Source organism: Strigops habroptila, chromosome 6 (assembly GCF_004027225.2).
Source record: "Strigops habroptila isolate Jane chromosome 6, bStrHab1.2.pri, whole genome shotgun sequence".
Classification (NCBI taxonomy): domain Eukaryota; kingdom Metazoa; phylum Chordata; class Aves; order Psittaciformes; family Psittacidae; genus Strigops; species Strigops habroptila.
In genome coordinates this window covers 71,928,785-71,948,790 of record NC_044282.2, presented here as the reverse complement: position 1 = coordinate 71,948,790, position 20,006 = coordinate 71,928,785, and the positions used below count along the sequence as shown (strand labels likewise).

The window sequence follows — 20,006 nt, the reverse complement described above, 5'->3', positions numbered from 1 at the left end:
AAAAGAAAAAGTTAAAGTGATTCAAGATATTGCTTTATCTGTAGGGGAATATCAGCTGCCTAAATCCCAATTACTTTACAACAGTTCTAAAAATGAGCCCATACTGGAATTACAGAGATTCCCTAAAATATCAAATTTAACATTACAACTTCTTTTCCTTGTTCGATCGTACCGATCTTGATCACATCTAAGCAATGATTATCCATCCATCCAAACCAAACTAAGTTCTCTCTTCCAACAACAACTGTCATCAGTGTATCATTGACAGTTTAGTCTCATTTTGAACCTACTGTTTAAATAAACATTCAGTCACTAATAACACCACATTCCCCACCTCTCCGGTTGAGAAAGATAAGATACAAGATGTAAATGAAGTAAACATCACAACGATTGTTCAAAACAAGATACTGGAATGACAAGCTTACTCAAACTTGGCAAACATTTTGACCAACCCAACAGTTCTCTTTAAGCTTTTAGTCTGATTTATTCCAGCCTCTGGGCTCTCCTGAAAGTTAAGTTTTGCAAATACATTTTCACTTTTCAAATAAAACACTGGCCATCCCTGAATATCATTTCCCCAGCAAGAAAGAGACCAACATTGGACTATCATAGTATCCACTGATATATTTCAGGAATAAACAACCACCACATGCAACTAGGCCTCACAAGAGTTAAGGAAAAGAAAACTCTCCCCAAATCCTGTTCTAGGAAGTATTCTGTGCTTCACTTTACTGGAAAACGATTTGCCTCTAAGCAGACCGCAGTGTGCAACCAGGAAAAATGTTTATGTTTAAGGTTCGAGATAACCAAACTTCCCGCTAATCACAACTTCAGCTGCTTAAATTCCTCAGCATCTCTACAAATGCTGGTTTTTGGTCTTTGTTCATGAAGCAGTGCCCAGAGACAAGCCTCGGAGAGGCCGGGAAGGTACCTTGCCTGCCGCGGGGAGCTGGGAGCAGGTTCCAAGGGATACACGAGGCCTACTGCAGGAAAGGTAAAGAGGATTCCGTGCCCAAAATGAAGACCGGTTTCAGCGGTACCGGGAGGGGAATACCTGCTCTATCAACCCGCCGACCCTCCCGGCTGCTCTGGTAATACTCGTAAAGAGGAAACTTCGGAAGGAAGCAAGAGACCACCCCCGAAGCGAAACACCCGGGAGCTCCTTCTCCTTCCACCTCCCCCCCTCCGGCAGCCCGGCCCTCGCAAAGCCGAGCCAGGGCTCCTTCAGGCGCCGGTTCCCTCACAGCCAAGCAGTCTCTTCGGTGAAATAGGTACCCGAAAACCATCTCCACCGCGTCCCCCATTGCCCCCCCCCCACCCGTCCACACCACACCGCGGACAGGCGAGGGGGAGGGGGGAGGCAGGATCACTCAGAGCCGCCTTGTCTGCTGCTTAAAAGGGACCCAGCCCAGGCCCGGCCTCCAGCTGCTCAGCAGCCACCGGAGCGGCTCCCAGGCACCTCCTCAGCCGAGCGAGGAGCCAGCTAGGCCCCGCCGCGGCTTCCCGGGGATGCCGGGCGAGGAGCGGGCTCCTCACGCCGGCGGCAGGGTCACGTCCCCGCCCGGCCCCACACGCAGACACCCGGGGGGCAGGCGGGAAAGGGGGAAAGGCGGCGGAGGAAGGAAGGGAAGGAAGGGGGGGGGGATATCAGGGAAAGGCCCGTCGGGGACAGCCCCTCGGCGCACCCGCCCCAGGCCTCAAGTCGCCCGGCCCCGGTGCGGAGAGGAGGGGAAGAAGGAAGCCGCAGAGCAGGCTCTCCCTCTATGGCCACCCCGCAGAGAGGGAGAAGAGGTAACCCCGCGCCCAGGAGGCCCGAGCCAGGCGGCGAGCAGGGGAAGGGAAGGGCAAGGGGGGGGTAAGGAAGGAGATGAAGCGGGGTTATAACCCAGCCCGTGTAGAGGAGGGTACGTGGGGTCCCGGCCCGGGGCGAGGAGTGCTGGGGGGAGGGTAGCGGGGGAGGGCGGCCGCACTTACTCTCATTTAACACCTCCAGCAGCTCGGCGCAGCTCTCACACATTGTTCATTAACAGCAGCAGCCGCCGCCGCCGCCTCCTCCCGACCATTGATTGATCCACTCGGTGCTGCTGATTGATGATTGATGGGGGCCGGGGCGGGGGTCAGCCGGGGGGGGTGGGGGGGGAGGGGAAGGAGGGGGCGGGAAGGAATAGGAAGAGAAGGGAAGGGGGGGGGAAGAGGCAGGGGCCGGTGTGGGATCCGGGGGAAGGGGGGGATGGGGCGGCTGATCAATGCAAATGAGCCTGTGGCGGCGGCGGTAGCGGCGGGGAGGAGAAGCCGAGTCACTCACTGGCTCCCAGTGACTCCACGCGCCGCCATTTTGCTGAGGGGGAAGGAGGAGGAGGGGGGACAGGGCGCTCGGGCTCAGCTCGGCAGTTTCCGACCAGGCAGCAGGCGAAGGTGGCCGAGTCCCTCCTCCTCCCTTTCCTTTTCGCTCCGCCTATCCCACCCCGGGGCCGAGCGGCGGGCTGGCGAGCGGGGAGGAGGAGGAGGAAGGAGGAGGAGGAAAGGGGCGGGCCGGGTGCCGGGGCCGGGAGGGTAAAATGGCGGCGGTCGGCGGCGGTCGGCGGCGGTTGCGGCTCGGCGCGCTCCCGGGGTGGGAAGGGCGGGAAGCGCTGTTTCCCTGCCCTCTTCCCGCCTCCCGTGAGGGGGGAATTTTCTCCTCCAATACCGCGCATACGCCGCTGTGACAGGGATGGAGGAGCGGCCTCTCCCGTTTTAAATGCGAGCGGTCGCCGCGGTGGGACTTTTCCCCCCCTCCTTGCCCGCCTCCACGTCGGGTGCCTGGGACCTCCCGCCTGAAGGGAGCGCTTGGCAGGCGGCGCCGGGCGCCTGAGGGGCACGCTGGGCAGCGGGGAAGCGGTCTCATGCCAGGCGGGTTTTCCAGGTCTTTTCGTTTTTTAGGTGGTTGCTGGCGTTCCCCGCTGGCGGGGCGCAGGACGGAGGAGCCGTCGGCCATCTCCTTCCCGCCCAGCGCGGCTGAGGCGAGCCGGGGCCGGCTGAGGGGAGCTCCGATCCCGGCATCCCCATAATACACTTTTAAAGTACTAAGGTAGCGTTTTATGCAAAAAAAATCACATTATTTTTACCTCATACAGTTTTCCACCTTGCTTTTTTCCTCTTAGTGATTTATTCTCCATAATAAATGTTTAAGGGCAACTACAGCACCTGAAGGGCTGGAAATAACACATTTTCATGAAAAGACACAGTCTTACTTCCTAAAATTAACTTTAAAGTTACATAATTTATGCTGATGGCAACCAGCCCTTGAGTTAACTCCGTCTTGGGCACATATTGAACAAGATTTCAGACCCCTGCAAGACACGTTTTCAGGCAAACGGCGGTTTTCCATACAAAAACCCCACGGTTTTGCCCTCTGTTCAAGTTGCACACTAACGTGCTCCCTTTCCCAGGTACATGGAATGGGAATAGGGATCACATGATGGATCTTGGCACTTCTCTAGCGTTGTGTAGTGGTTTTTACTTCTGTAGTACCACCCAGTGGCGAGTTAGTGTATTATCCTGAATGCCTCCAGTTCACTGACTTGGATATAGGATTAAGGAAACAAATCTATTAATAGCCGCAATGCAGACGCAGTACAGTTTGGTAGAAAGTAAAATAAAATTGCGAAACTAGGAAAAGAAAAACCAAACCTGTTCTGAGTTGCTCAGTGGTTGATTTAAATGGAAGAAATATAAATTACAAGTCTGATGTCGTCGTGGAAATGCAGTTCTGTTTTCTTAATTCCATGGGCATATTTACACAGGCTGATCCCAGCACTGGTGGTTGTGGATGTAGCCTCCCACTGAAGCGCACAGAACACTCTCCTCCTAACAGTCCTCAAGGCATCAGTTTGTTAAGCAAAGAACCCCACTGGTGTTTAAAAACAAGAGACAACTTACTGTAAATAACAGACCCAGTCTCAGCTACAACAACTACTGTGGAAGTCAGGAATATACCAGAATGATCTTTCACCCAGGCTTCTTGTCACTACTTGTTTTTTAAATACTTTCCAAAGGTAGGGTTATCAACAAGAATAGCTGTTCTGAAATACTCCCTGCTGAAATTTCCATTTACTAAATTAAACCAATACGGAACCGCTTTGAGTCCACATGAAACACAGATTCCTTCTTGTCTATCACTTTAATTCACATTTTTTGTTAATGCGAGGATCTTTCCAACAGGATTTCTGAGCATAACAAAGGATATCAATACAAGAGGCAAGAGAACTGCGAGTAAATAAACTAAAAACTTCCCTGAAACATTTTACTGAGCTTTCCTGTTATGCAACCTAAAGATGTTTGAATTCCTGACAGTTACAGTCTTACCTAAACAATGTCTTTCCTGTTGAAAGACAGAAATCTAACCACCACTAACTAGTTAGTTATTAAACTACAGTGGTGGTGGTGGTTTAGTTATTAAAACGACCCTGTAAGGCCTTTTGGGGTTGCGTGATCTCTTCCAGATAGCCAAAAAACTTGTATAAGAGGAAGAAAAGAGTTACTAAAGTTGGAAGCCGGGGCTGTACAAGGTGAAGCTTAGAAAGCATCTTAACTTTGTCACACCAAGATAACCTAAACCCTGTATCTCCAAGAAGTCATGCTTATTTGCTTCCTTAAGCTTTAACATCATATTGCCCAGGTATTCCTGCTAGCATGGAATGAATCAGTGGCTATATGAAAGGAGTTGTCTGCATGTGGAAGATGACCACATTTTTTGATAGAATCATAGTTCTATAATCTGCATAATCCAATGTGAATCTGCACTTTTCTTTCCTCTTTTCCTTCCTTATACAGACCTTGCAGTGTATTTTAGAACAGAACCAAAATTAACTGCCAAAGCACCTTAAAAGATAGTTTTTCTGACAAATCAGCTCTTTGATGTGATTGCAGCTCCACATAAACACCCGCGTCAGCACAAGGAAGGGGCCGTTTGAAGCGTGGTGTCACATGCCAAATTCAATGAATACAACAAAGGAGTATGGGTGACCTTGAGTCACTCCTTTTGTGCAGTCTGGAATGTTGCCGAATTATTTTTACTGCACACAAGAATTTATAATTTTTCTTAATAGAGATGAAATCAGATTTGTTTAAATTAAATGTTGGCTTCCAAGCAGAAGATAGGAGCTACAACTTGGCCTGGTTGCAGTGATCATCAGCCTCGTGCTTTTTCTTTTGACCTTTATTCTCATGCCATCCTTGCAAGGTTGTTTGATCCCCAGGAGGCCCTTTCCTTCCCTGGACTATGATGCTCCTCATCTGGAAATATTTGCTCTGGTAAACTGCCAGCACAGTTCTTTCAGAGGAGTAACTGGGATAAATGCAAGACCTGAGCAAAACTCAAATCCGAAATCCAAATGTAGGACTGGATGAAGAGTTTGAGAATATACATACTTCACAAAATTAACATCCCACTGTGTCCCAGCACTGAACTAATACTGCAACCCTGTTTTTCTTTAACGTAAAGATGAAGTTAACCATTACCAAAAGACAAAACCAAACCAACCCTGAGGTGGATTAAGGGTTAAGGTAGCAAGACCCATCACTGCCCATTCTTTCACACACTTCATCCTCTCCTAGCCTGCCTCACACTTTGTATTTTGAAGTTTTCATTTTCTGTATGAACATAGATACTTTTCATTTGACCTCAGAACAGTAATAGTGGAATGTGAAAGACTTAACTGAAACATTTTTTTTACATTAGTCACATCAACTGCTTTAACCAGAGCTTTGTCTGATGTGGGATGACTGAATTACCTTGTGTTTGAACTTGTTGCTCTGCTGTAGGTTCCCCTTCCTCTCACGATGACAGCCAAATGGATTGCTGCCATGATTTACAATGAAAGGCAAACTACCAGTGATATCAGCAGATGCTACGAGGAGATGGGAGCTGTGACAGCTGGAAAGCAAGGAATTAATATCTGCTATACAGAGAATGGTGTCAAAAAGGTAATTCCAGCCAGTCCAGTTCTGTTTGTGACCTCTGGTCTGGAATGATGCTGGAAGTGGTTGGAATCCATTGCCTAGGAAACCCTTCATTTCACTAAAGTCAGTCAGTCTTTGTAAGTTACCAATGAAACTTGGCTGAAGTGCCACAGAATCAGTTTAAATTTACACACTCTAAGTCCCAGCACTTGACTTGCATTGCCCTACCAGCATGTTAACCTTTTTAAACAGGTTCACATCTAAGTAGACTTTGATATCACAGCATCCTGTGAAGACACAGTTACTCTGACTTACCCATTAGAGAATACACTCAAAGTAATTCATAGCCCTGTTTATTAGGCCAGAAACATTTCATGTAATAGAAGATAATGCTCAACACGCCATCAAGCTATGTTAAACAGTCTGCTTCTAAATCCACTAACTCAGCATTTTGGTAGGAGAATAGTCTGCATTCTAATAAATGTTATTACCAGCTTTGGGTCTGGGAAGGATCACACTGTACAGCGTGGTAAACAGGGCAAGCTCCAGTTTTGGAGCTGATTCAGACTGCATCCTAAAGCCTGCTTCTGAGGTTGTAATCTTGGGTAGCAGTTCAATTGGAAGGTTTTTTGTTAGAGTACTTCTGTAGTACTGGAGAATTGGCTGAATTACCTTGAGACTCAGTGCTACTAGTCTAACCGTTCCTGTTTCCAGATGAGTGCCTATGGATTATACCCATATTCTCAACCTCATTTTGGGATAATATCCCTCGGCGTATTTCAATTTTCATTTTGATTATTTCTGTCTATCAAGTAGTTGTCAGGTGACCGATCATCTTATCCCTTTCATTTGAAAGCAAGGCAACAGCTACGTGTCTGAGCATGAGCAAGTTCCACCAGCCACTGAACCATCTTACAAAGAGAGACTGCAGATAGCTTTTCTTCTTGTACATTTGGACCTTTTTTAGGCTTTTTACCGGTAAAGCCCATGTTTACAATGCTCCTTTGGAGAACTTTCATGATGGCACAGTTGCAAGTGTCAAGTTAATCCTGAAAGCAAACTGCTCACCCCTAAAGCTCTGGGGAGAGCTTGCTAATTCACAAGCTAATTGCAAAGATCTTCGAAGTTCTTAAAACCAGCTCTGAAGGTTGATGCAAAACCCCTCAAGCTACATCCAATGCTGAAGAGATGCCACAAGAGAACTCTGGTCATGACTACCTGCTTATCAATATACATGTAGAATAACCAGCAGTGGCAATAAGCAGCTGCAGTCAGCTCTTTGCAGCACATACACACTTAGTCACATCAGAGAAAACTATTTTAACTCCTGTTCCCATCCTCCAACCTAAATTGGGCAATTCTTCATGAGTCTGAAATTACAGACTCCATGACAGACTGCAGACTTCTAGAGTCAGAAACAGACCTAAGATTTAAAAGGTGTTCACAATAAAAGCCCAGGCCCCTCAACATACTTTAATGGGGGACTTGGAAGAGAATACCCCATGCACTGCCAAGGAAAAAGTGCTGTTTACTTTCAACTTACAAGGGGTAAATAAAAGTGACAATACGAGTGCCTTGTTTTTGTCTCAATTCTGTCATTCCCACCCCTACTCTTAAGTTCCAAAACATTCCTCCTGAACCCCATCTTTTCTCAGCCGTTTTCTTATACCCACTTATAGCACGAACAAGCACTCGCAGGTAGTGAGAAACACATGTACCAAGACCAATAGCAGCACACAGGGCAGGTGTGTGTAGGAAATCAGTGATTTCCTGTGCTTTAAGGTGCATTTCACATTAAATCTTACCTGAAAAATGAATCCTTTAACTGGAACAGCCAAGCCTTTTCCCAAAGGAATCAGCCTTGGACAATGAAGCAAAGGATCTCCTAAATCTGACAGTCTAAAGATATATTCAGTCAGGAAATCCAGTGCAGAGGTGCATTCATGAAGGGCAGCCAAGGGGAGAGGTGTGTTCTTTTACTCAAATTTGGCACCAAAATGCTTATTAAAAAGCCACCTCCAACATTTCCATTTTGCTCCGTAACACTTGGAGACAAAGCTACTAAGCGGGGAGAAAGAGGAAAAGTCTAAACATACCTCCCAGCAAAAACAGGTATCAGTTCCTCACTTCAGTCAATGCCTCTCTCTGTTTTAATGCATTACTTCCAGCATCTCCTCCTGATCTTTTATTCCATTAAGAAACCCACAGCTGAAGTCTTCTTGCCAGTGCTAAAGACTATTAGAAGTAACTCTTAAAGCTTCCTGGAGAGATGAGCATTTCTAAAGCTTTTTTGCATAAATATTAGCTTTATTGGAAAATAGTTCACTTAAACCAGATTAACACACACCAAATTGTTCTAGTTAAAAAAAAAAAAAAAAAGGAAAAAAGGAAAAAACCAAACTATCCTAAAATGCTTTGGAAAATCATCTGCTTCGGTTACAGTAGCAAACACATCATGGTAGCCTGAAACAAGTAGTTGGGGGTGTCTTCATCAGCTAACAGGCAATCACTTCATGTAAACACAGAAAACACCCTTAATATCTGTAGTTATGAATGTACCTGGAGTACACAGAACTGTTGGGGTTGGAAAATCTGTATAGAAATATGCACAAACATTGGTTTACATGTAAGTACAGGTTACGTAGATGTTTATATGATGGTTCATGCTTTTTATCCGTATATTTTCATTTACAAAGTGTGCATTAGAACTAGAACTTCCTTAGATGTACATTGTATTGTCCACATTCAGGGTAACTGCACTAGAAATATGCACACACACACATCACATCTTCAATGGTATCCAGAGCTCTGCATAAGCTGCAGTTTTATAGCATCTGCAGAGCTCAGTGAAAGGCACCAATTCTTAAGATAACAAGACCACAGTTAAGATTTTAGCTCTAAAAGGGAAGCAAAACCTAAGATTAAAGTGTTACTAGATAATCCAAAAGTCAGCAAAATACGGGAACAACTCTACTCTGCATCAACTTTAAAAGATACATTTTGGATTTGTTGAGTTTAGGTCAGATTCAATTCTTCAGTAACCAACCATACCACGAGCCTCAGACTAACCTGAATCTTCAATACCCAAAGAACAAACAAGCATAAAAACATATGAGTGTTTTTTGTTCACAACCATTTTCAATGTATTGTTAATGCCACTGCGTGTCAGAACCAACTCAGTATTAGCTCTGTGACTCATGGGATGTGATTATTCTGATGTCACACTATCAGTGTTTCCATTTTAATAAGATTTTCTTACTTCTCTGCCCAGCTTTTCATAATCTGCAGGCCTATAATGCTGCACCTCAGCATTAATGTCCATTCCGGATGCACCCCTCAACACTACTTCTAATACTTCAAGCTGCCTATGAAAGAAGCTCCCGCCCTCACACAGAACAGAGCCATACATCAACAGGACAGGAAGACATGAACGAGTTTAAACCATGAGCTTTAAGGAGAGAAAGGAACGAGCTCTGTAACTATCAAATCAGTTAACAGTTTTGGTAGGCTCTAAGTCCTAGCCATGAAGGGTTTGAGGAACCTTCTCTCCAAGGAGTAGCAACTGCCAGCTCACAACATTTGTATTGCCAACTGATCCTCACACAGGAGCCACTGTGCTTTCTTTGGGCCAGCCAAGCAAAACAAACTGGAGAGATGCTCACTTAACAGAAAGGGGCCAATACTTGAGACCAGGAACATCCTGGTCACAGCTGAACTCTACGCGAACGCTGCTAACTCATATACTTCTACCTTAAACAGAATATACAGCACAAAAGTTAACTACAGTATCCAAACTTACACAAAACACCTCCACAGCTGCCTAACCTTGGTCTACAGCTCTGTGTGAACAGCTCTACCTCGCATCGTAGTGACAATCTGAAGATTAGAGGCCAAATAAATGGATAAACTTTGGGAGAGCTTAACATCAACTGCTAGCAAACAGAGACGAGACATAACAAAGACGGGGAAGCCGAGACTACACACAGTGTTCATACTGCTTTTTGTATCCATACTTCATATATCTGTGAAAATCATTTAACTACAAAACTTTAGGTAGAAAAATAACTGTAGATCTTGTCTACATGTGTCATTAACACATACTAGTATCAATTGTTTAGTCAAGATACAGTGCAATACCTCTTTGGAATCAATTGCAAAGAGTCCCTATGGAGAGAGAGCAAGAGTACCTTATTCCTGGCATTTTGTAGTAATGTAGTATGGAGTATTTATGGAGGTAAGTCAGGACAGCTATTGTACTTCCAAATGGAACCCAACTGAGTTCAGGTTAACTTCAAGCACAGTCCTTGAGATGAGGCAAGCCAGAAGCAACAGTTATCTAAGCCCTCAAGGAACTTTTCCTACGCCTTCAGGATACAAAGCTGAAGTATGATCACAGCATTTTCATCCAAGAAAAGAATAAGCCGAAGAAAGAAAAATAAATGTAAACCAAGTTTATTTTGCTTTTAAGTAGTGTTCTTTAAGCACTACAGCATGGTAAACAATGTAAATTAGTATAAGTCATCTCAAAAGCCAGAGGTTTGTTTTTTTGTTTTTTGTTTTTTTTTTTTTTCTCTTTTTTATTTTATGAGTTGTTAAAAAGATGCAGCCTATTCTAACAGGATAAATATTTTAACCATTTCACTTCGAGTTAATGAAGGCTCACAAATGAGCAACACTCCTCATTGAGGAAAACAAAAAGCTGTTGTCGACAAAGCGACAGCACACACACAAAAACAAAAGAACTGTGTAAAAATAACTAACTGTACTGTGTTCCCATACTCTTTCCAAGTTGCTTTACAATGGGATGATGATATGCACATGATCTTGCTGCAAACTTGCCATACAACTTGCAAATACATGTAGCCTAGCCTTACCACTCAGTCCAAAAAGCTGCTAACTGCTCAGAACAAACGCAGCGCTATAATCCTCTGCTTAACAATGAAGTCAATCCGTTTTTACTCATTCCCTTTCCTCCTAGGCTGCAGGACAGGCTAGAAAGAAAATGATCCCGAATTAAAAATCGATACTCTTCCAGGAAAATTGTAGGATTTTGCAATAGAGTCTTTTACAAGTTATGTTTTTGCCTATTTTCCCCTTAGCCACAAAATGGGCATGAAGTAATTACTTTGAAAATGCCTTAATTTTCAACTTCATGCAAATCTAAAGAAAGATGACCAAACAAAAGCTTAAACAATGGAAGGATATTTCACAGAAAATTTCTTATACAAAAAACACATAAGAAAAAGGGCCACTAGGTGACATTTTAATTTACAAATTGGCATCATTTTGGTCAACAAATATCCAAGTGCTGTTTTCTTCTATCACAACAAAGTAGCTGTACAGAAAGAAAACTGCAAAACTTGTTTTATTGTGTGTTTTGTTTTTAATCGCACATCTCCTCAGGAATTTCATGTGGATTAAGGATGCCAGGTACAGACATCTGAAGTTTATGCTTCTCCTCTTGAGCCTGCCGAAGGGCTGTTTCTCGTTCCTCCAAGAATAAGTCTGATGTGTCTTCACCTGCAAATTCCTGTGGGATCCACATAAAACCATTAGTTTATTGGTGAGTGCTTTAAGGCAGAGTAAGAAGCTTCCAAAATGACACAGAAAACATCTTCCCTTCACGTTCCCTGCCAGACTATTTGCTTTGCCTTCTGTTCCTAATGTCAGAATTAATATCAAGGAGTGGAACACATTTTAGGATGTTCACTGTGCGTACAAAACAGGGTGCTATCGTAACCCAGTGTTTGGAGCTCAGCAGTATCATTAACAATGTTGAAACAGGGTTTGGTTTGGGTTGGAAAGGAAGTTAAGATCATCTAGCTCCAACCCCCTGCCATGGGCAGGGACATTTCTCACACTAGACCAAGTTGCTCAAAGCTCCATCCAAAAATACCTGCTGATTGCAGCCTCAAAACTAATGAACAACAAGCTCTTCCTTACAAAATTCCTGAATTCTACCATCTTCAGAAATACAAAAGCATAGCATTCAGCAAGCTTCAAAACACATCCCAATCCTAAGCAGAATTTAAACAAAATCTGGTTAAAAATCAACTTTTATTTCCCATTAGAGTGAGTTTTGCAGCCATTTCAGACATACAAATTGTGTGCGCTGTGTAAAGTGGTGGCATTTAACCCCAGTTTATAAAATTAAATCACACTGAAATAGATCCCATGATCCACCAGAGTCATGCAAGGCATTTGACAAGAGTTCTCACTGAATTTTAAACAGCTGCAAAATAACTTGTATCTCCTAAAGGAACACTGAGAAACACTGCCAACAACCATGGTTTGGGTTGGAAAGGTCCTTAAGATCATCCAGTTCCAACCCCCTGCCATGGGCAGGGACACCTCACACTAGACCATGTCACCGATGCCCTGCACCATCTGTTTCATTTCTTGAAGCAAGCACACAAACATACCTTGATTTGGACCAGGAAATCCCTTAGGTGCTCCTTGAATGCAGGAATATCCTGGTTTAAACTGAAGAGCCCTGTTACAAACAGCTTCACCTGGGCACTAACAGGAAACACACCAGTCAGTATTTCAAGACATAGGAACCCACTTGAATGCATTAAAGAATGGTGGCAGACTTACTCTTGCAGGTGTGGAAACGCAGATTTGAGAAGGTTAGCAACATACTCCTGAATAAACATTTGGTTGTTCACTGGATTCCCAGGGTTTAATGGAGTACTTATCTTTCCCTCTTCTACTAAGTTGAACATGTATGCAAGGATTGATGCATGCATTGTCAAACCTGAACAGATCAAAGTTATACACAGGCCGTTATTACTCATCAACAGATGTGTGACACTATTTTGGTGTACAAAAGGATTGTTTTCATCAACCAGCTCACATCTGTGCATTCTTACCAGCAGTGTGCGAGGTGTCTGTTACAACTGAGAAAATGTGCTGAAGGATATCACAGAAGTACGTCTGATAGAAACTCTGGGCAGCTGTCTCCTCTTGTGCAACGTTCTGTAGTAGAGTATAAAGTATCTGAAGTCCTGGAAAATACACATTAAAAACCCATAAGTTACTAACGGAACAACACTAAAACATCTGTGTGTATTTTTGCCTTTCCAAAATGAAACAAGTATCCCAAGAAACTCTGACAGGCCCGGAAAAGAGAAGCATTACACATGTAAGGATTGTCTCTGGCACTTCCTCCAGTAGCCCCCAGAGGGCCACAGGCACATTTACAGAGCGTGCTGATTTTCTCTGCATTATTAGATGATAGAAGCATAATGACCCAATTGCATCACTTTAGTGGTACTAGTGAAGGTGAGAGAAACCCTCCACCAAAAGAAGTGTTTCTTAATAAAGGGAGATGTTTTAATGTTTAGGATTACATGAAAGCTTCAATTACTTTACGAGGTGAAATGCAACTGAAAGGGATCTTTTTATCCCACATCCCTTCCAAACACTGATGCAAGACAGTTAGCTAAAAACTAAGTGGCTTCACAATATTCTACCCAGTAGTCAAGGTAGTGCAGTAAGCCCAAGATCTTAGAAAGCTGAGACTCTTATACAGCTTCACTTATAGTCTCCCTTGATAACTGTCATTCTGGAGGGCTTTTAATTACTCCAATCTGTTAAATCAAGTGATACATTCAGCTGCTCCATGAAATTTCACCCCATGTTTAAAAAGCTTGTTCTTGTCTAAAGGAAGAAGAATCTACCTTCTCAATCTAAGGTGTTTCCCCTTCCTTACTCCCAGACTCTGAGTTCAGCCCCTACCCCAATCATTCACTTTTCTGCTGGGCTTTTCCGTGGTTACTTCACAACTGTCTCTCTGAGGCACTGTCAAACCCTGCAGGCAGCACTACAGAGAGGAGCTGGAACACCCGGCAGAGCTGTTGCATCACTTCAGCCGTTTCAGAGAAGTGCCAACCCTCACATGGAAAAGAAAGTAGAAACCATAAAGGTGTGTTCTTAACAGATGAGAGTGAAAGGGCATCCAAGTATTTCAGCCCATTCATGTGTACCTGGCTGACAGCTTGAAGCTGACACAGAAGAGTATTATTCTTGTGCAAATGTAGTACAGAATCATGTGGCTGGAACGTTACGTTTGACTAAAGAAGATGCAAGAAAACACCATTCTACCAGATAGCATCCAATACTGCATATTAAACCCTTCCGTTTACCTGTATCTGCAACATTTCTCATTGTATGTTTGAAAGCCCAAATGATAGAATCCAGAACGAGTTTGAACTGTGCAGGTGGAATGGCCAGGAACGCTGGGAAGCAATGAGAATTTACAGCCTGGAGTAGCAGGAAGAAGTTTGTTCTATGTTCAGGATACTCTTCAAAGTCCTAGATGGAGGAAGGGGAGAAAAAGTTATGTTTCCTTAAGATCCATCGTAAGATCTGTTAAGTAGAGCAAGTCAATGACTGACACAGAACAGCATTTCGATCCTAGGTGTAAAATAACCTTAGACACAAAGCAAAGATCACATTTCTCAGTGAACTTTTCCTCCCAGTTTTCCCCACCAAAGCTTAAGACCGTCTTCTAGAGTTCCACCACACAGACGGGCTGAGCCCCGCTTTGTCAGTACACAGCCTTCAGCACTACTCCGTCCTCAGACAAACAGGCAGATGGTCTCAGCACTGGTTGAACACCTATGTTGCTACAGGGGTACAAGTTGTGGTTACACCCTGTTGCAAAGTAGCACTAACTCAGCTGGCAGCACTCAAGTATTATGCAAATACATATTGCACACTGTAAGAACTGCAATAATGAGGAAATACTCAAAATGACTGATCAATAGGTATATTCATAAATTTTAAGTATTTATGAATTTCAGCAGTTAGTGCTACGCTGATATTTGACTGAAGGACACTTCTGCTTCCAGAAGCACAACATTCCGAGTCCCCAGCACAGAAAAATCACTCATTACTTATATCAACAACTAAACAGAGAAATTTAAGGCAATGAGATTAAAACATCTGAGTAGACAGACTTCGAAACAAGTATCATGGTTTGATCAGGGACCACTTCAAGCACCACAAATGCACTTTGTGACTGCAAAAAAGCAGGGAGACGATCCACAAGACACCACATGTGGAAATGATATTCAATGAAACAAGGCATGAACCCCTACTTAATTCCTGTAAGTTGAAAACTGTCTAATAACTCCACATTTACCACAGGCTGCCTCCCTTCACTGCAAGGAAAGGGTATCTTTCACTTACAGATGTAGCAACACAGCCAAGACTAATGCTCTTCTAACACCTCATTTCTCTTGAGTCCCTAGGGAGATGCCTACCTTGTTGATCATATTTAATGTGCACTCAAAAACAGCATCAAATATCTGAGGTATTTCAGCAGTAATGTGTCCACCCAGCTTGTTGACAATGATAGCCATAGTACTGAGTACTTCAGGTTCTCTAGCAGCTGGAACATTTCTCTGGTAGTCAATGAGAACTGCATCCAACAAGGGAGGAACAAAGTTTTCAGCTACCTAATTGAAAGAGGAAGCCATGGTTATAACAATGCAGTTACTGAACAGTCTCCAGCATACAGTTTATAACAAAGTTCATCGTTCAGTTACAGATGATACTGTCCCTAACAAAGTTGAAATACACTTCCATAAACTCCCCTATGCATCCATCCATCCAGCAGGGCTTCCAATGGGGTTCTCTTACACCTCCTTGATTCCCTTTAGGATTACTCTCAGCTAAAATTAACTGAAGTATCTCAAACATAGCCCAGGCTTACCTCTGTATGATCATACTTTCTCCTGTGTATCTTACAGACATCCTGAAGCAAGTTCCTGTGACCCACTGCTTCAGTCAACAACAGAACAAAAGCCAGAGTTGTTCCTAATTCTTAGGAGTTACTTGTATAAAATGAACCTACTTACCATCTGAGGATCATTGGACCTGCTCACCCAGCCAGAAATGAGTTTTAAAGTTTCCCTTTTTACAGTCCTCATACTTCTAATCAAGGGCTGCTTTGTTACCATTTCACCTGAAAAGGTTGTGAAGCTTTAGTTAATCAGGTAAGGTGTAAGAAAAAGATTAACTTCAGTTGATACTACAAAACAGAGAATGCTTGATTCTTATATCTAAATTACAAAGACTATTAAAGATTTTTTGTACGTATTTAGCAAGTAAGAGACCTCCCCACTCCAACTCCACAGGTCCAAGTTGCCATTTAGCATTACGAAACTACTACTGACAGTACCCTGCTTACAGGGTTCAAAAACAAAGCTGCAACTTACTTTTCAAGTAAGAGAAACCCACCCATATCCACTGAACCACATGGGCTGAGCCTACATCTGGTTCTTGTTAAGTGATGGGGGGGAGAAACAATAAAGTTCCTCATTTCATCTAAGAGAAATAATCTCCTTCCATTTGCCTTTGTGTATGAAGTCTGCACTTATCCTTATGAAGCCTTACCCTTAGTTCAGTTTCTTATCCCCAAATCAATGTAATCTCATCAGCAAAGCCAGGTTTAATGACCTGCACAGCCATGCAACCATTACAGTACATGCACAGGAAAACCTGAGGAGTGCAGCCAGGAAAAGGGTAGGATCACTTTTGCTGGCATCGGAGCCACCTCTGGCAAGGTAGAGCCAGTTGTAAAAACATACTCCAAGGAACCAGTCACAAGACACAAGTAGCACATCAGGACTATTGTCCTAGCAACTGCTTCCTAAACTTCCCTGTTTCCAACTAGGACAAATCTAGGCCATCAGAGCTGCAGAATCAGAAGGTATTGATTTCTCAGCCAGTTTTATTCAGAATTCAAGGTAAACCAGCTGCTCAGTTACCACGTTACTGAACATCCACATCTCCAAATACCATGGTCTGCACCAGCAAGAAAACTGACCACGACACAGAACTCAGCAACCAGCTCATTCAGTCTTGAAATGAATTACTACAGAAGCACATGGTACTGAGATACCATAGTACCCACTTCATCTAGTAATAATAGGCTGGGCAATTGAGAATTCCTTCTGCAAGCCTGGTTTACTGTGACTTTCAGGCATCTTCACTACGGTTACATTGCTGTAATAAAGCTATTTAGTAGCACAGTATCATACCAAAACGCTGCCAACGTCTTTTGAATGAGATTCTATTTAAAGATAGTCTTTTAATAGTCAAAATCAGAGTAAGCTAAAAGAACACATGCTACAACTCTGTCTCAGCAAGACGCCCATTAATTCTAAGTAAGCATCTCTGGTGCTTTGCATCTTTCCTAAGCTCTCGTTTATAGGTATTTCTCCTTCCTTCTAAAATCAGTTCTTCATTGTGATAAAACATCTGGATAAAAACCCTCCATCTAACATTCTCCACTTGCCCAAACAATAAAAGACACACAGTAACATCAAATGAACACAGCAACATCAGCCTGATTGGAATGTACTCCAAGACCTGTGCCATACACAGCTAACCCCCATTTTCAGGAAGAACATGGAATTTCTTACCATTCGCCTGAATAGCTGCAGAAATATTTTCACTTAGGCACTTGTACACATTCAGCATATCTAAATAAATTCTTCCAAGCTGAATCACAAAGGGGTGGCCAACTGCTTTACACGCTCTGACGTTGGTTTTCAGGATGCTACCGAGCTGCTTCACTGTTTCAGGATCCTTTAGAATATCAACATTCTGGAAAAAACAGAAAGTCCAGGTTGTTTAGGGAGTAAAACCACACTTAGCTTTCAATGTGTAAGTGTAAGTTTAAGTCGTTTTACCTTACACACTGCATTAAAGAACATATCACTGAAGTTTACAGACTTATATATAACTGTTTACTTCAGTGGCACTTGCCACCACCTTAAATAGAGTCAGGATAAAGCTTCAATTCATTTAATTCTGCTCTTCTGCAGAAGTATTTCTGCTGCAGTGGTACAAGCACTACTCTAGTCAAAAAGGGGAAATTAAGCAGGTGAAACCAGACAGAAGTGATCCAAAGAAAAGGGAGTATGTTTTAAGAGGGAGGCCAGGGTAAGAAACAGAACTGAAGTTCTGCTTAAGTTCTGGGATCAGATTAACTCCAAATGGAGTGCTCTCTTGTGCAGTACAGGACTGTTGGTCTTTTAATACGTGGAGAAAAGACTGAAAGAAATGGAAGAAATAAAGATGTACTTTAAGAGAATGATGGAAGGGAAAGGAGCAAGAGTGAATTGTATTCCTAACATTTTAACTTCTCTGCTATTCAGAAAACCCACTTCTAAGCCAGATAAAAGGGAGCCTTGGGAAAAAAAAAAAACCTATTGGAACATTCTGTACAGTAAGAGAGAATTGTCCTTTAAATCAGATTAAAACGAGTGTTTTGTCAGTTAAGTCTCTTCTCTCAAAACACCACCTTTATTGTCACATCAATCACTGCCATCACTACTGAGTGATGTTCACCACGTACGCTTAATGTCACGCCACGTGAAAAACAAACCCAGGGTAAGAGAAACATTTCGCAGGTTTCCTTTACCTGAACACAGAACACACTTAGAATTTATGAGCTTACTTTTGTTGCCTGTTGAATTATGCTGTCCCATACTTGATTAGGCAGCAACATGTATTTTTCTATCAGATGCTCCTGCACAGTCTGGTCTGTCTGTGCCCCAATCATGTATCCTACTGCTTCATAAAATGTATGCACCTGATTGGAACAACAACAGGAAATCAAACAGGAAGGTTAAAAAGGAGCAAGCAAAACGTTATGCTATTCTGAAGTGTAAAGTGGGTTTCACTGTCTAAATACCCTTTTCCCCTCTTGCCTTCACAAGATCCTTCTCCATTCTTTCCTTACCTGCATCATGCACAAACCAAACCTCCATCCCCTTCCCTTCAGATGCCACTATGTGCATTCCAGAGTACTTCATTTTGCCATCACGTCCTGAAGTGAGGAAGCTCAGACATATGCCACTTAACTAAGTATTCCCAGACATGTTTATACTGTGGACCAGGTTACATCACTCTTTTAAGCACCTTCTTCCAGATGCCAGATCCACTCTGCCCAAAGTACACTATTGCAACATCTCTGTGTGTCACATTGTGCACTACACTCTCACTCCACGAGCAGTGCCCTTCCCAGACACAGGCACTTTTGGGATTGTTCCCAAACGCAAGAGCTATAGGTATTATAGGTATTGCCCTTTTGCTCTTTCCTGAAGCAGAACCACAAAATGAGATTCTGTCTCATTTCTTTGCTAAAACATTCCAGAAATCAAGATTCCAACTAATACACGCTCCAATTCTCCTTCCAAGCTTCCCAACTGAGATCTTGGTGATGCAACCTGATCGTGCTATTTATACCAGAACACTGGCACTAACAAAAACCTCATGAATACAGTTCAAGCCTCGAAAATCACTACTCCATTTCAATATGAAGTAACTCTGATTGGTGTTTAGAACTACCCACAACGCTGAATGAAACGTACCTGCTGTGGCTGAAGGTCACAGATGATTGTATTAATGTTGTTCAAGATTTCATCAATAAATGGCATGACCTCTCCCACTTGAACCTGAACAAAGTGCCGGCGGCATTTCTGTGCTATCTTTATGAAGGTATCACACGCCATGTCCTGGACACCATCGTGGGTTTCTGAATTAAAACAAGGCAGTTACTGCTTTGTAGTTTGTGGTTTTCCCCCTGTACATATCCATGTACAGGCATTTATCATTACTTTTTAACTCTTAAATTACTTACCATGCATGAACTCAAACAGCTTGTTGACTACTGTCTTCAGAAACTTCCAGTGAGCTCTCAGAAACCGCGGGTACTGACCTACTATGTACATTATATTGGATGCAATAATGGCTTTGTTGTCTTTTCCTCGCTTTTGTTCACAGAGTCCCAGGAGATCCTACAAGAGAGGACATTTTTAGGTTCCTCTCCCAAGTTTGTCCAGTTCAATTCAAAGCAATACAAGTATAAAATCCTACAAGGAGCTGTATTAAAGGGAATGCCATAATCAAGGTCAAAGTCCAAATAAGTAAAGAGTAGGTTAAGATTGGGGTGATGCAACTATTTAAGTTTCAGCCAAACCAGGAACACCGTGTTTTCAACTATGGAATCTCCATTTTAAAATAGAACCAAGGATTTCTGCAGGGGG

General features: G+C 43.1%; 1 protein-coding gene and 1 long non-coding RNA gene across 9 annotated transcripts in view; one reads left to right on the top strand and one right to left on the bottom strand.

Annotated features, from left to right (window-relative positions):
- Positions 1 to 756: 756 nt before the first annotated feature.
- On the top strand, positions 757 to 11,913 carry LOC115609702. 2 transcript variants are annotated; one of them, XR_003991969.1, is made up of 4 exons: positions 757 to 1,271; positions 2,920 to 3,067; positions 5,803 to 5,964; positions 9,212 to 10,469. It is a non-coding gene; the product is annotated as an uncharacterized LOC115609702 (long non-coding RNA). The 2 variants fall into 2 exon arrangements; XR_003991968.1 differs by lacking the exon at positions 757 to 1,271 and adding an exon at positions 1,664 to 1,791 and having other exon boundaries at positions 9,212 to 11,913.
- XPO1 (exportin 1) overlaps positions 10,377 to 20,006 on the bottom strand; it is a 40,593-nt gene continuing 30,963 nt past the window's right edge. For 6 of the 7 annotated variants that reach the window (XM_030490269.1, XM_030490271.1, XM_030490268.1 and 3 more), the window contains 11 exons: positions 19,601 to 19,757; positions 19,332 to 19,495; positions 18,416 to 18,550; positions 17,376 to 17,559; positions 15,807 to 15,913; positions 15,210 to 15,404; positions 14,088 to 14,256; positions 12,813 to 12,947; positions 12,538 to 12,697; positions 12,363 to 12,459; positions 10,883 to 11,470 (listed from right to left, as the gene is read on the bottom strand). In XM_030490269.1, coding sequence (XP_030346129.1) covers positions 11,324 to 11,470; positions 12,363 to 12,459; positions 12,538 to 12,697; positions 12,813 to 12,947; positions 14,088 to 14,256; positions 15,210 to 15,404; positions 15,807 to 15,913; positions 17,376 to 17,559; positions 18,416 to 18,550; positions 19,332 to 19,495; positions 19,601 to 19,757 — 1,650 coding nt within the window. In that variant the 3' untranslated portion in view covers positions 10,883 to 11,323. Of the gene's footprint in view, positions 11,471 to 12,362; positions 12,460 to 12,537; positions 12,698 to 12,812; positions 12,948 to 14,087; positions 14,257 to 15,209; positions 15,405 to 15,806; positions 15,914 to 17,375; positions 17,560 to 18,415; positions 18,551 to 19,331; positions 19,496 to 19,600; positions 19,758 to 20,006 lie in introns of all 7 variants that reach the window. The other variant, XM_030490267.1, reaches the window with a different exon arrangement.